The sequence below is a fragment of the Colobus angolensis genome, unplaced genomic scaffold (assembly GCF_000951035.1).
Source record: "Colobus angolensis palliatus isolate OR3802 unplaced genomic scaffold, Cang.pa_1.0 Scaffold230, whole genome shotgun sequence".
Taxonomy (NCBI): Eukaryota; Metazoa; Chordata; class Mammalia; order Primates; family Cercopithecidae; genus Colobus; species Colobus angolensis.
The window spans coordinates 1,621,285-1,636,977 of NW_012115489.1; the positions used below are offsets into that span (position 1 = coordinate 1,621,285).

General features: G+C 42.5%; 2 protein-coding genes across 4 annotated transcripts in view; one reads left to right on the forward strand and one right to left on the reverse strand.

Annotated features, from left to right (window-relative positions):
- The window catches only part of LMBRD2 (LMBR1 domain containing 2), a 61,958-nt gene extending 54,868 nt beyond the window's left edge, over positions 1–7,090 (reverse strand). The window contains exon 1 of the mRNA XM_011944356.1: positions 6,673–7,090. The gene's annotated coding sequence lies outside the window, so the exon portion shown is untranslated. The remainder of the gene's footprint in view (positions 1–6,672) is intronic.
- A 15-nt stretch (positions 7,091–7,105) lies between these two features.
- Positions 7,106–15,693, forward strand: part of SKP2 (S-phase kinase-associated protein 2, E3 ubiquitin protein ligase) — a 31,475-nt gene continuing 22,887 nt past the window's right edge. The window contains exons 1-2 of one of the 3 annotated variants that reach the window (XM_011944358.1): positions 7,106–7,390; positions 7,894–8,165. In XM_011944358.1, coding sequence (XP_011799748.1) covers positions 7,383–7,390; positions 7,894–8,165 — 280 coding nt within the window. In that variant the 5' untranslated portion in view covers positions 7,106–7,382. Of the gene's footprint in view, positions 7,391–7,879; positions 8,166–15,693 lie in introns of those variants that run through there. The other 2 variants (XM_011944359.1, XM_011944357.1) reach the window with 2 other exon arrangements.

Below are 15,693 nucleotides of genomic sequence, written 5' to 3' on the forward strand. Positions count from 1 at the left end.
ACAATGAGATACCATCTCACACCAGTTAGAATGGCAATCATTAAAAAGTCAGGGAACAACAGGTGCTGGAGAGGATGTGGAGAAATAGGAACAGTTTTACACTGTTGGTGGGATTATAGACTATTTCAACCATTGTGGAAAACAGTATGGCGATTCCTCAAGGATCTAAAACTACAAATACCATATAACCCAGCCATCCCATTACTGGGTATATACCCAAAGGATTATAAATCATGCTGCTATAAAGACACATGCTCACCTATGTTTACTGTGGCACTATTCACAATAGCTAAGACTTGGAATCAATCCAAATGTCCATCAGTGACAGACTGGATTAAGAAAATGTGGCACATATACACCATGGAATACTACGCAGCCATAAAAAAGGATGAGTTCGTGTCCTTTGTAGGGACATGGATGCAGCTGGAAACCATCACTCTCAGCAAACTATCGCAAGAACAGAAAACCAAACACTGCATGTTCTCACTCATAGGTGGGAACTGAACAATGAGATCACTTGGACACGGGAAGGGGAACATCACACATGGGGGCCTATCGTGGGGAGGGGGGAGGGGGGAGGGATGGCATTGGGAGTTATACCTGATGTAAATGACGAGTTGATGGGTGCTGACGAGTTGATGGGTGCAGCACACCAACATGGCACAAGTATACATATGTAACAAACCTGCACGTTGTGCACATGTACCCTAAAACTTAAGGTATAATTTAAAAAAAAAAAGAAATTATGTTTGTTAAGATTATTTAATAACATCAGAAAATTATCCTAACAGCAATTGAAAATTTGGCACATATTTTTATGTAAACATAAAAAAGAGTAATGTAACAATGAAATATATGAAAACATCAACAGTCTTCAGGTGGTAAGATTATGGGCATAATAAGCAAACAACAAAATCAGTTTTAAAACTTGCACTAGCTATTAATGTTTTTACTATGGTACTCAATTTTTCAGTCTGATTCATAGTCAGCACTTTAAAGGGTTGTAGAGGAATAAATAGAATTATGGGTCCTTTATTCCAGTAATAAATGATTTGGTTACATACCTTCGTGTTAGTATCCTACCACTGTTGTAACAAATTACTACAAACTTAGTGACTTTAAACAACATCCATTTATTAATATCTTATAGCTTCTATAGGTCGTAAGTTCAAACACAGCATAGTTCAACTTAGTTCTCTGCTTAGGGGCACACAAGTTTAAAATCAAGGTGTCAGCACGTTTGCAATCTCAGTCAGGCAGGCTACTGGCAGGGTCTCACACTGTCGCCCAGGCTGGAGGGCAGTGGCATGATCATGGCTCAACATAACCTTGAGCTCCTGGGCTCAACTGATCGTCCCACCTCAGCTTCCAGATAGCTAGGACTATAGGTGCACACCACCATGCCTGGCTAATTAAAAAGTAAATTTTTTTTTTGTAGAGACAGGGTCTTGCTATGTTGCCCAGGCTGGACTCAAATGCCTGGCCTCAAGTGATCCTCTCACTTTGGTCTCCCAAAGCACTGAGATTACAGGCATGATCCACCTAGCCAAGCCAAAGCTCAGTTATTTATGGTTATAGGACTGAGATCCTTGTTCCCCTGCAAGCTGACAGCTGGCACTTAACCTTAGCTCTAGAGGCCTCTTCCCAGTCTTTGCATGTGGCTCTGCATATCTTTTAAAATTGTATATATTTAAAATGCACAACAGTGATGTTTTGATATATTGTACATACACAGTGAAATAATCACCATCGTCAAATTAACATATCTATCTCCTCACACACTTCTCTCTCTCTCTCTCTGCGTGTGTGTGTGTGTGTGTGTGTGTGTCCGTGGTCCTGAATATTTTAGAAGCAGCAATGGCTTGTCAGATTCTCCTCATGCTTGAAATCTGTCTTTCTGGGCTCATCTGATTACACTGGGCCTGTTTGAATAATTTCATCATTTTTACTGGTTCCAGAGATTACAGCATAGCCATTCTTAGGGGTTTATTATTCTGTTTACCATATCATCTATTTCTGTTGAGGCTGAACTATATTGCCTTCTTATGACACAGGTTAGGACCAGTAATCCCATGAAATTGGAGATAAAAATTGGTGTTTTCCTAACTTGAAAAAATAATAGTTTTAAAGTCCGTATCTTTAACCTTGTACCAACATTCAAGTGATGAGTTGCAAGGTTTAGGGAAGGAGGAGAAGAAAGGGGATGATAATGATGATGATGATGATGATACTAAAATGGGGAGGCAAATAAAAATTTAGTTCCACATGATTAAGCACCACAGTAGCAAAACTTGATTATACTCGAAATCAAAATGCCAATTCATTAAAACTACCAGATTTTAGTGCCTGATGTGTGGGCATATCGTACCCTTCAAAATACCAGTTCTGAAAGTCTTAAACATTTAAAATCCAATTCAATCTTTTCCCAATCGTCAAAATATTATTAAATATTAGTTTCAAATGCCTTTATAATAGTTTCACAATTAGCACGTTAATGTTAATGACTTGAAGTACTGTTTCCTGAGTACTTTATGGCTGATAATAGTTTTTCAGGCCAAATACCTTTTAATGGAACTTTAGAGGTTAAGCTAATTATGTAGTTTGAAGAATTCCAAATGTTTTGAGAGAGAGAGAGAATGGGTACCAAGTGATCAGAACACAAACAAAACACTGAAAACAATTTTGTCAAAACCAGACATTCTGAAACTGAATGAAAAATTTCTGACCGGAACCTAATGATTCATCAGACTCAAATACTGTTAACTTAAATATCTGAGTCTGATGAATCATTAGGTTCCAACTGGAAATTTTATCTAACTTCACGTATTTGTATTTTTACTCAGATACGTGCAAAATAATAAAAACTAGGAGACAACTCAAAATCCTAATTATGAAAAATCAAAAGAACCAGAATTAGAAGTGAAGATTAAGTCAACAAATTTCTACCAACGATCAAAATTTAAATCTTCCAAACATAATCGTTATTCACATATTTAAAGATTCCAGGTATGAGATAGTTCAGTTTTGGACACAGACTACTGCAAGAGACTATTACTCCCACTCGAAAAAAAAAAAAAAAACCGTCATAATATTTTTTAAAGGTACCTAAGAGCTGAGTTGGCGAACCAACCAGGTAACCTGATTCCAAAATGTGACAAGCCCCTGAGGACAGTGGCATACATACCAACTGCTTTACCTTTTGCAAGGCATGAAGAGAAGAGGTAGTAATCATGTAAGCATATAAGAAAAAAGAACTAAAATTTTACTGAATTCTTAAAGATTTCATATATATAAATTGCAAGACATTTTGATAGAGAATAATCTGTAAAGTCCTTCCTAATAATAAAATAATTTAAAACAATGAATAGCTAACATTTAGCATGTGTTCACGAAATTTTAAGCATTGTATTAACACTAGTACCTATCATGCTTTATCAAATTAGACCTCACAACCTCGTAAGAAAGGGCTGTTCATTTCCTTGCTTAACACAAAAAACAGCACAGAGAGGTTAAGTAACTTGTCCAAGTTAACAGAGCTGGTGAATGGAAAAGCTGGGACTCAAAGAGAGGCATCTTCACTACAGAGCCTGGATCATAATTACATGTCTCTTCTCTAATCTAGACACAGTTCCTTAATGCATTTAAATTGCTAATTAATGATTTATTTTGTTCAGTCTTCACAGGGAACAAATTACAACATTCTCCCGTTTCTTTTAGATATATCAAGACAGAATGCTAAGTCATGTTTAATACAGAATTTAACACAAACTTTTTACCTTACAGATTATACTACCATAACTTGATTTAAGGGTAATATATGACTGTACTCTACATGGGAAAAGTGGAAAACATAGAGTAAATTTGAATCCGTTTGTTCTTGCCCCTATCTGCCTATCTTAGAGCATTAAATTGCAATGAATTAAAGATCTACTTAGTTCCAAGCATCATTCATTCATTTAGCAAATATTTACTGAACCCCTACTATTTGGTGAGCTCTGTTCAAGGGGCTGGGGATACAAAAATCCAAGCAAAGTCCCTGACCTTAAAAGGTCTAGTGGGAAGAAACAGGCAATTAAAAAAAAAAAAAATAGGGGGTGATAAGGGCTATGTAAACAGGTAGCTGCCACCACTACAGAGAATATTAGTTCTGGAAATAATTATTCATGATTAGTTTGGCTACACGTAACAGAAAAGTCCAATAGGGCCGGGCGCGGTGGCTCAAGCCCGTAATCCCAGCACTTTGGGAGGCCGAGACGGGCGGATCACAAGGTCAGGAGATCGAGACCATCCTGGCTAACACAGTGAAACCCCGTCTCTACTAAAATACAAAAAACTAGCCGGGCGAGATGGCGGGCGCCTGTAGTCCCAGCTACTCGGGAGGCTGAGGCAGGAGAATGGCGTGAACCCGGGAGACGGAGCTTGCAGTGAGCTGAGATCCGGCCACTGCACTCCAGCCTGGGCGACAGAGCGAGACTCCGTCTCAAAAAAAAAAAAAAGAAAAGTCCAATATACCTGAGACTTACACAATGCAGAATTTATTTCTCATGTAAAAGAAGTCTTGAGATAGGTGGTTATGGCAAGTTATCAGATTATCAGAGGCCCAGGCCCCTTCTCTCTAGTCTACATCCTTAGCAGGTGGCTTTAATCCTTATGTTCCAGGACAGATGCTGGAACTTCAGGAATCCTATCATCATCTAGACAGCAGGATGGATAAACAAAGAAGGGTGGGTCTTCTTCCTTTTAAAGAGATGTAAGAAATGGCTGGGCACAGTGGCTCACGCCTGTAATCCCAGCACTTTGGGAGGCTGAGGTGGGCGGATCATCTGAGGTCGGGAGTTCGAGACCAGCCTGACCAACATGGAGAAACCCCCTCTCCACTAAAAATACAAAATGAGCTGGGCGTGGTGGCGCATGTCTGTAATTCCAGCTACTCAGGAAGGCTGAGACAGGAGAATCGCTTGAACCTGGGAGGCGGATGTTGCGGTGAGCCAAGGTTGCACCATTGCACTCTAGCCTGAGCAACAAGAGTGAAACTTCGTCTCAAAAAATAAAAATAAAAATAACATCAATCAGAAAAATCAAGATACATCAGTAGCAATTACAATGCAGTTCTTTATGACCAGATAGCAACCTCTATGTACCTACTACACTCGTCTTCAATGGATACAATTCCTTATGTTAAAAAGAATCTAATGTACCAATTTAAACTTGCATTTATTATGTTAAGGCAATAGTCATGATTAGAAGGAATGCAAAAAAAAATTATTCCCATATTAGGAAGATGAAGTATTTCTGTTACCGGGGCAAACTATTAAACTGATTTTCAAAACTGACAGGCTCTCCCTGAAGTCCTAGAGAGGATCTTGTGTTCACTAATTCAGATGTTGCAAGTATTCTAGTTTCGCAGGTAACTCCTAGTAAAACCAAGACTAAACAAAGATATTTCTCATCTTTAAATTTAGAATCATCTCATCGATTCCTATCTATGAGACATATGTCTGAAGTGGGCTCTCCCAATTATTTTACATCTCAAAACTGTTTATTCTCATTATAGCATCTTAAATATTTTTGTTTATTCTTTCTCCTCCATTAGCTTACAGGCTCTCTCTGTTTTGTTCCCTTTCCTGAAGGAAATTATAATTTTTTGTGTCAAAAATATTTTCTCCTACGAGTTGCAATCTTAAGGGCAAGGATGTAGCTTCAAAGGAAGGCAAATGCTTTCTCCTTAGCCAAAGTAACATAAAGGTCACTTTTTGTAAAACATCAGGATATTGCATTTTAAAATGTTTTCCATACAACATTAGTTTAATGAACAGCTCAGCCTAGTATTCTGCACCTAGTTCCAATCAAAACCAAGTCCCTTCTTTACACCAATCTCACCTTTCAAGAACAAGCTAAAAGTTCATTAATTCCTTCCTCAAGAGGCAGTTACTTTTCAAGCTAAGGACCAAGCTAAGGAACAAGCATATACCTGGGCAAGGGAAGTTTACTTTCACTATAGAGCAAATCATTTTTTCAAGGAAACCAGAGGGCGTGTCATACAGCATCACTGAATATTCTAATATGAGATGAAGCTGTTATGCTTCCTTATGAACTTTATAAATCTTCATTTTTATGAGCCTTAGAATTCATCCCCCTTCCCTCTTCCACTGTTTTCCCGGGGTCACAGTTGCAGTATAGTTTGCGCAATGGATTTCGCATGCTCATTGTACCTGGAATATGTCATGCTCTCTACTCCAACCGCCCCCAAACTCTTCTCAGCAGAGATAGGCTTAAAGCAGCTTGTTTTTAGGCGGCGACGCAAACACACGTAGTCAGTTGAGCGACAGCAAGCAACCAAATGGCTTTGCTGGAGGCCCCCTGCGTTGCACGGGTAAAGCCCGTTGCAAAATACAGTCCTTTCATTTATTCCCCTGCTACTATTTATGAGACCTGTCAAGGCTACAAGGGCATGAGCAGCCTTCCCACCACACAGGACCCGCTGGGGTCTCCGGCTACCCTAAAACTAAACCACTGTCTTTCGTTCCAAGTCGTGTTTAGCTGTTGTGCGTATTTTACAGATAAAGGAAGGATCCTGTCCACAGATCCAATTCTAAGGGCCGCCTTCTCCTCAACGGAGGAAGAAGCTTCCTGGCAAAAGGACGAACAGGTGCGACGCCCGCAGCCTCTCACCTGGCCGGCGGGCTGGGCTACCGTCCCCACTCAGCAGCTAGGGACGTGGGACCCGCGGCGGCGGCCACTTGGGGTCTGCCGGGTCCCCTCTCTTTCCGCCTGCGCTCGGCCCTGGACCCCACACTCAAAAGCGCCTCACGCGTTCCGCCTTAGGCTCACTGTCCGATCTCGCCAGACAGCGTCTGGATGGGACCGGGAAACGGCGGCCGTCACAGCTCTTCAGGTTCTGGGATCCACGCTCAGAGACGACAGCGCTGGCGATCACCAGAAGGCCTGCCGGCTCCCGGGAAAGGAAAATCCGTCCACAGTCCAGCTGCTGACATTTCCCAGTCAGCCGTAGCACCGCCCGCTTCCGCCTCCCCGCCTACCCCATGGGTCGACCAGTCCCGCTCCCGCGGGGGGTTGTGGGTATCTGGAAGGCGGGTAAAGCTGCAAGGGAAGGAAGTAAGGGAGAGCCCGTCGGACTACGAAACGGGACGGAAACTACAATTCCCAGCAGGCCGTGGGGCCTCAGAGTGCGGCCGCGAAGCAAAGCGGGCTGTAGAGTCTTGCGCGCGCGGTGGGGATGGAACGTTGCTAGACTTAGCGGCTCTGGCTCCTGGGGGTCCGAGCGGCACGCTCGGAGCCGCCGCGCGCCAAATCGGGAATCCGGGAGGCGAGCAGCTCTGCAATTAATGCACGTATTTTAAACTCCCGAGCCTGCGGACGCTATGCACAGGTAAACGGATTGCAAAAAGGGGAAGAGCATGAATGGACCTTCTTAATAATTCTTTTAGGCCGCGAATATCGCTACTGGCTAATATTGTTAGTAATGCTGTTAAGTGAATGGTTGCTTAGCCCCTTCTTGGGGAAAGTGTGAATGGATGAATGCCTTAGTGCAGGGATCAGCGTGCGGTTTTATTTGGCTTCCCTAATTGGGCTTTTCTGCCACCGTTTTCAATCAGTGTATAATTGCCCTGTCTCTCTCCTTGTCTGTTCACTCCGCTGGGAGAAATTCTTGAGGCCTTCTGCAGGATCGTAAGTCAAAAAGCCTTCTCGATTTGTTCTTTTCATTTCTTCATTTTCTTGGTAACTCTCCGCGGGCACGTAAAAAAATGCGATTCTGTTAGCTGCTGTGAAGGTTTTCCACAATGCATAAACTGCAGCTTCTTTAATGCCTTACTTGGAATTATTTATGGGTGTGTTTTCGAAAGGAACCGGGGGTATTATGCACTTCTGCAGGAAGCACCTCCAGGAGATTCCAGACCTGAGTAGCAACGTTGCCACCAGCTTCACGTGGGGATGGGATTCCAGCAAGACTTCTGAACTGCTGTCAGGCATGGGGGTCTCCGCCCTGGAGAAAGAGGAGCCCGACAGTGAGAACATCCCCCAGGAACTGTTCTCAAACCTGGGCCACCCGGAGAGCCCCCCACGGAAACGGCTGAAGAGCAAAGGGAGTGAAAAAGACTTTGTGATTGTCCGCAGGCCTAAGCTAAATCGAGAGAACTTTCCAGGTAAGGATATGAGGGTAAAAATGTAAGTTATGCAAAGGGTGGATTTAGCTATGTTGTTGGGAAACCTTTGTTCAGGGATCTTTACCATGGGTTCCTTTTAAGATTGCCTAATTCTGAAGCTATTTTTTCAACACAATAGGGCAAGTCGTCAAGTATGCAGGAATCTTGGTAGGTATATATGTGTGTGTGTATGTATGTGTGTATATATATATATATGTGTGTGTGTGTGTGTGTGTGTGTGCGTGTGTTCTGGTGCATAATCACCTTGAAAATTTTAACCCATGAGAAGATATTCCTGCCTTTTTCCTTAGAAGAGAATCTGTCTTCCTAAAGGCCAGATCGGTGCCGCCAATTAATAGAAACATAAAGCAATGGTCTTCTTGTAGGATTCTTTTGCTTTGTACCCCTGAGTGAGCTTTTTGCCTTAATCACTGAAGTTATTTATCAGTGGACTGCTGAAGTGAACGTTCACCTAAGTGGGGGAGACTTTATCTCCCCAGGCCCACTCCCACTCCCATATTATCTTCTCTGGTGTGTTCTGTCTGCATTACTGCTGACACTATCTGTTTAATCACCCAACCCAAAAACCTGAGAGTCAGTCCGATTCCCACCGCCCCCCAACATCCACTCATTCATTGCGTCTTTCCCTCTTCTCTGGTAACTATTTCTCAAGTTCTTATCGTCTCTTGCCTGAACTATGAGAGCGGATTCATAATTCCAACCTTCTTCTCCCCAGATCTATCCCCCAGAACTAGAATGGATTGACTGAAAAGCTATTTCTTCCCTCCTTAATAGCTGCCCATCCCCTAGTTTCTCAAGCAGGTGAATGAGTGCCTCCCAGAGTGAACCAGAACCCTGGAGTATGCAAAAGCCATAGGGTAAATAGGGCATTGACCTGGGGTTATCAGGTTTTCTAACTAGTAAGCTATTTAAAACAGTAATGCAGCAAATATTTGCTGAGCACATACCATGTGCTAGGCAGTGTTCCAGGTGCTGGAGATACAGCAGTGGGCACAACATAAACATTTCTGCTCTCAGGGAGCATCCATTCTAGTGAGAGAATACAATAAACACAATAACTATTTGATATAGTATGTTAGAAGGTGATAAGTGCTATGGCTAAAAACAAAAATAGAACAAGCCAAGAGGGAATGCAGGTCCTGGGGTGGGAAGATAGAGTGCACTTTTAAACCAGGTATTGAGGGAAAGCCTCAACTGGACAGTGACCTTTAAGCAAAGACATAAAGGAGGCAGGGGAGTGTGCCATGCAGATATCTTGGAGAAAAGAGCTCCAAGCAGAAGGAATAGCCAATGCAAAGACCCTGGTGCATAAATGTGACACATTTGTTCCAGGAACAGGGAAGCCATATTCTAAGAGTAGAATGAGCAAAGGAGAGAGTTGGGAGAGATCAGGCTGGAGCAGATCTCATGTTGAGCAGAGTTGTGATGGGACCTGATTTAACCTTCTAAAAAGGACACACTGATGTGTTGAGACTCAACTGTAGGGGTGTCAAGGGTAGAAACTTAGGGTCTTTGTTAAATTTCATATTTTCAAGACAGAGTCTTGCTCTGTCGCCCAGGCTGGAGTGCAGTGGCATTCTCTTGGCTCACTGTCTTCACCTGGATTTGAGAGATTCTCCTGCCTCAGCCTCCTAAGTAACTGAGACTACAGGCATGCACCACCACGCCCAGCAATTGTTTTGTTTTTTGTAGAGTTGGGGGGGTGGGTCTCACCATCTTGGCCAGGCGGGTCTCAAACTCCTAGACTCAGCGATCCTCCAGCCTTGGCCTCCCAAAGTGCTGGGATTACAGGAATGAACCACCACACCTGGCCAAAGTTTGGAGTCTTGTTGGAGGTGAGGGTGGTCAGATTCCAGATATATTCCGACATTAAAGTCAACAGAATTTAGGAGGCTGTTGAAGTCATCTGTAGAAGAGGTGATCAGAGTCTAAACTGAAATCAGGTGGGGGATGATGGCGAAGAAGAAACAGATAAAAGATTTAAAGACGAAGTCTTGCAGACCCAAGGTAATTAAGTGTATTCATAAATTCTCCCATCTGGTTTCTTTTGCAGAAGGGTTGATAGATTGGTGGTTTAGTTGGTTGGTTGCTTGCTTGCTTGCTTTGGCAACACATATACTAAAACTGGAATACAGAGAAGATTAGCATGGCCCCTGCGCAGGATGACATGCAGATTCGTGATGCATTCCACTTTTTTAATTAAAAAAAAAAAAAAACACATTTGTTTACAGCCTTTAGGAAAGAGAACTTTGCCCAATTTATGGTTTGGGAATATATATCAGGAGTTGGATTAATTAGAGAAGCAGTAGAGGGTCGTAGTGAAGTCAGTTCTGGGTTTGAATCCTCATTCTTGCATTTATCAGCCTTGGAAAGTTATTTGAGCTTTCTGTGCCTTAGTTCCTTTATCTGTGAAATGGAGTGCTGTAATAATACCCACTTCATAGGTCGTCGTGAAGATTAAATGAGAGTGACGTAAAACCCTTAGCATGCCACTGACACATAACAATGAATAAGACAACAAAATTCCTGACACCAATTTTGGAGGCTAGTGGACTTTTATCTTTTGTTTTTAATACTGTTAGTCTGACCCTGTTAGTGTAAATTTTTTTTTCTTCAAAATTTAATGTTCACTGCCATTTTTTGTGTCTAGAATGTAGCCCTAACAATTTGGTGCTTGACCAACCAAATGTGGTGAAAGATGCTTCCTGCTAAGATGAACAGATTTTTATTAACTTGTCCAGTGCCAATAGCTTTTGGCATAGAGTGTGATTGCCAAATGCCCTTCCACAAGTGAAAAAGATTTTTTTTTTTAAGCAAGGCACTGTGGGAACAAGACAGAAGTTTCCGGAGTCTTTGCTATCTCCCAGGAATTTGCAAGTCAAGTTCAGGAGAAAATACAATAAAACATAAGAGCAGTTCACACACAGCAATACATGGAGACTCATAGATTAGCGGCAGATGAGTAGCTTAGGCAGTGAGTGCTGTAGGGGGCCAGGGGAATCCTGTGCACAAATGACCCAAAGTGTCCCAGAGGCAGAGGCCTCCTGCGGTGATTCCCATTCAGGTGGATGTGGAAGATTTTCCTCCTTCCACTCAGCAAAAAAGAAGGTTCTGGGGAAAGAGAGGGATCTGAAAATGGTGTAATCAGTGTCTTGATTGTTAAAGCTGAGTTCAAAGGTATATATCTGAAGTGAGAGAGAAAGAATGGTGGCTCTTATGTTTGTTACCTAAGGAGAGGCCCAGAGGGAAACCAATGTATGTGGACTTACATGCAACAGAGGTTGCTTAATTGGTATAGAGTGGGGAAGGGTGAACTCAGTGATGCAGGATGAGGGACAGCTGCTATAGAGGATTCCCAATGGGCCTTTGGAAGCCTGGGCCTCCAATGGAGCCGGATTGTCATTCCAAGGAGTTTTGTCTGCAGTTGTCAGGACAGGTGGCTACTGGCTTTGCCAGGATTAGGGTAGAATAGGCCACACCTGCTGTACATAGATATCTGATGACTGGTTCTGGGCTGCGAGTTTTTGTTCTTTGCTAAGCAGTTTCTCCCTGTAGGCTCCAGTCCAGCCTTACATCTGGCAACTAAATCCTCTTCATCTGTTTATCTTGGAAGATGAAAGCTCTGTGGCCAACCTGTACTAGAACAGGTCTGATTGGCCCTTGGAGTGAGTGTATGGAAAGAATTGGGGAGGAAATGGCCCAGCAATGAGGTCAGTAACAGGCAGAAAGGGGACAATTGCATTTTATTTATGGTCATGAAATGCTTGTCCCCCACCCCACCCTTTAAACAGGTGATAGCCATGAAAATGGAGTTGAACTAATTTGTTGATCAGCTCTTCCATGACTCTTAAATGCTTGAAATTCCAGACTCTAGAGTGGTTGTCAGACTAGAGATACTAAAATTTAGTGTATGTCAGAATCCCCACGGGAACTTGTTCAAAGTGCAAAATTCCTGAGATTCTGATCCGGGAAGTCCTGGCCTGAGCCTGGGAATCTGTGTCTTAATACCCATAGGCAAGCATTTTTCTCCAACTTTTTTTTAACCAATAAGAAACATATTTTACATTGCAATCCTGGGTATGTATCTGAAACAGCAGTTTTACGAAACTATATTTCCCCTTACTGAGATATTTTCTATTCTGTTCTAGTTCATTCTTTAAAATATATGTACATATATGCTAGTCAAGCTCACTAAATTGATTTCATGACCTATGTGAGTCTCAGTCTACAGTTACTAAAGTCAGCACTGGAAGAGCCTTCATGGGATCTTCACCAGTCATCTTTCTTTGTTCCATAGCTTCCTTTCATTCATCCATTAAGCAAATATTTCTTGAGCACCATTCTAGGGATTGGGACTACAACACTGAACATAACAGGCAAGAGACCCTACCTCATAGCGCTTATACACTGTTGCATATTTTTTCCAAATCCCAGCTCCTGTTGTTTCTTCATTACACACCCTACACCTCAGGGTTGAGCAAGTCTTTCATAGAAATAAAAGGTTGTGGAACTGAAAGGGTACATGGGGGAATCCTTGTTAAGTTTGGCTGTGTTTTGTTTTTTCAGTTTTGCCCACCTTAGCCAAAAAAACAAAAACACCCAAAGCTAGCATGGTCTCAAATGTATTCTTTATGGTTTGTGGGAAGAGGAAGGAGAACTCATCTGGGATGGCACAATCTGTTTGTTGTTCCCCAGAAAGAAAGCATGGGGTATTGCTACTTAAAACAAGCCAGGAAAAGCAATCATGAGGTGAGCACCCCCAACTCCCTGAAGATAATGCACACACACACAAAAACAAGTATGAGTACCAGATCCTTAGTGCACATTTCTACAAGTATAATTTGATTATGCTTAAAGATCATCAATTTTTTAAGTCAAAAGTTTGATTATGATTAGGATTACTTTGAATTTTCAGCTTGAATCTGAGTGGAGTGGAGTGATGTTCTGAGAAATAAATATGTCAAGTGAGATGAGTTACCTACACTGCAAAGATGGAATGCACAGAAAACTCTCCAACAAGGCCCTCTTCCCAGAGAATTTCAGGAAGCCTGGGAGGTGATAAGGTTACAGAAGTGGGAGGCTGGGTTTGCACCTGAGAAATAATTGGAAACAGTGGTAGGTGAGGGTGATTGTAGCAGGTTTGCTGGTTTGGCCCAGTTTTTGCTTTTTCCTGGCCCTGAAGTACATTTAACTGCTGTCCATGTCATTGAAGACTGGAGACCTTGGGCTCAGTAATTATATCTTTTAATGTGGGGCTGGTATGCAGCTGCAGCCTTGCTGGATTTAGCAGAGACAAGTGGAGAAAAGACCTCTGGATTTTTCCTTCCGCTCTCCGCAAACAGACCAGGCAGCCTTGTCATCATGAATTCAGGAAACAGATGGCTAATGTTTTGAGAATTAAATATGGCAAGGAAAATTAGATTAAGCATATCACAGCCTGGATGCCTGTTACTAGAGCAGCTATTAAAGACAAACTTCTGCCTCGTCTGCTGGGACAGCAGCCCATATCAGGCTGTGGCACCCCCACCCAGGGCCCCTAGGATTAGTGTCATTCTGTGGTCAGCTGAGTCAGAGCACTGGGTACTTGGCTGCTAGCTAAGTATGTCCGTTTTCTAGGCCCTTGCTCCTTCCATTTGGTGGTGAACCCATTGATATCATCTTTGTTTTATTTTCTCTCTCCTCTTCTACTTCCTAGCCCTGATTGATTTCTTTTTCCATATCAAGTCGGGTTTAATTCTCACCTTTTCAAAATTTGTACTCACAACAGAGGAGAGCATAGAATGTTAGAACCTACTAGGATGGAAAGGGCATGATTTGAAGTCAGACCTGAGTTTTAATTCCCCCCCTGCCACTTGCTGATTGTGTGACCTTGTGTCTTTTGTCATAGTTGCATGTTCTCTTGAAGCCCCAGCCCCCATCTCCCAGAGACTACAGCTATACTGATAGAGGACATTCCCATCTGCTCTGGGTTTTTGTCTTCAGCTTCATCCCCTCCATAGGCCAACAGTGCTGTGCACATAGTCGTTAATTGGTTAATAAAGGTTAACCAATCACACTAATAGAGAATTAGCATATTCATCATTTGTATGAATAGGGCTAATAAATACATTTAGCAAATATTTGTAGTGTCCTGTTATGTGCCAGGGATTGTGTTAGGTAATGGATGTGCAAATCTGGGCACGGGGCCTGTGGTGGTATCCTAGATGGGAATGCTTCTTTGAGCAGGTGCCATTGAAGCTGAAATCTGGAGGAGTTGGGAAGGTGAAGATGGAAGTTGCAACACAAAGTCCTCCAAACTTTGGAGTCTCACATGCAGTTCTTCATGGGTTAGGTCTACTGACCTCTGCATTGATCACTATGCCAGATTTTCCTTTAGCACTTTAATTACCTAGCTGCTATTGCTTTTTTAATTGGTCCTGATTTCTTATGTCTTCCTAATAGAAAGCACCAAGTTTGTTAATTTATTTCTCCTGCCCTGTACTTCATAGCAAGATTTTCTAATTTCCTTTCCCCAGCCATAATTTGTTGGTGCCCTGTCTATAGCTCCTTGAAGCCCACCATTCCCTTACATGCCAAAGCTCTTGCCTACATGTAGATGAGCTTTCGTGCCTGAGGGCTTTCTCTGGGCAGGAATACTGGGGAGTCCCCAAATAGTGACCAACAGCAATTGATGGATTAATACCCCAGCACTCGTGCCCTTGGATGAGACAGCTCTGGGATAGTTTCTAGATGGTTTACTGGAGTCCCCAGAAGATTTGAACCCCAGTTGCCCATGGGGTAATCTGCTTATTAGCCTACTCCAGGTTGGCTTTCCTCCCTTCCACCTCTGTCTTCTCCACTCTTTCTAGTGCTTCCTGGCATCACTTCCCAAATAAACTACTTGAAGTCAGAGCTTCAGAATCTGCTTCTGGGGGACCCAAACTTAGAGGGCAGATGTGGGGTTTTGGTAAGTCATACCATGCAGACCTTGTCCAATGTCTGCGCATGGGTGAAAATTCAGAGCAGCATTGAAAAGGTCATTGCATGAAAAAAACATGCAGACTTAATTGGGAAAGGAGAGGAATATAGAAAAGAAAGTTTTAATCCCTGCTGCATTATTTAATCTTTTCTTGCACCTCACTTACTCTTCACTGAACAATTTTGCGAGATAAATCTGTCAATTTCCTTTCCTGCAGGTAAAGAAACTGAGGGCAGAAAGATTAAGTAACTTGCCCAAGTTCACAGACTTGGGGTAACACAGCCAGGATTCCAATCAAAACTGCTGCTTTCTCAGTCCAGTAGTCCTCAGATGTGTTGAGGGGGCCAAGCACATGATGTCAGTATGATTTTTACAGATTATAGTAAAATCTCAACGTATTAGATTCAAAATAGCTAAGTATGTTATTGAAGTATAGTTAAGCTCACTCTTCCGTAGAGGCCATTTCCTCCAGGAAGGCTTCCCTAACCCCTGCACCATTCCCATGTGCTGCACAGCACCCTGATTCCTGCTGTAGCCCATCAGGATAGT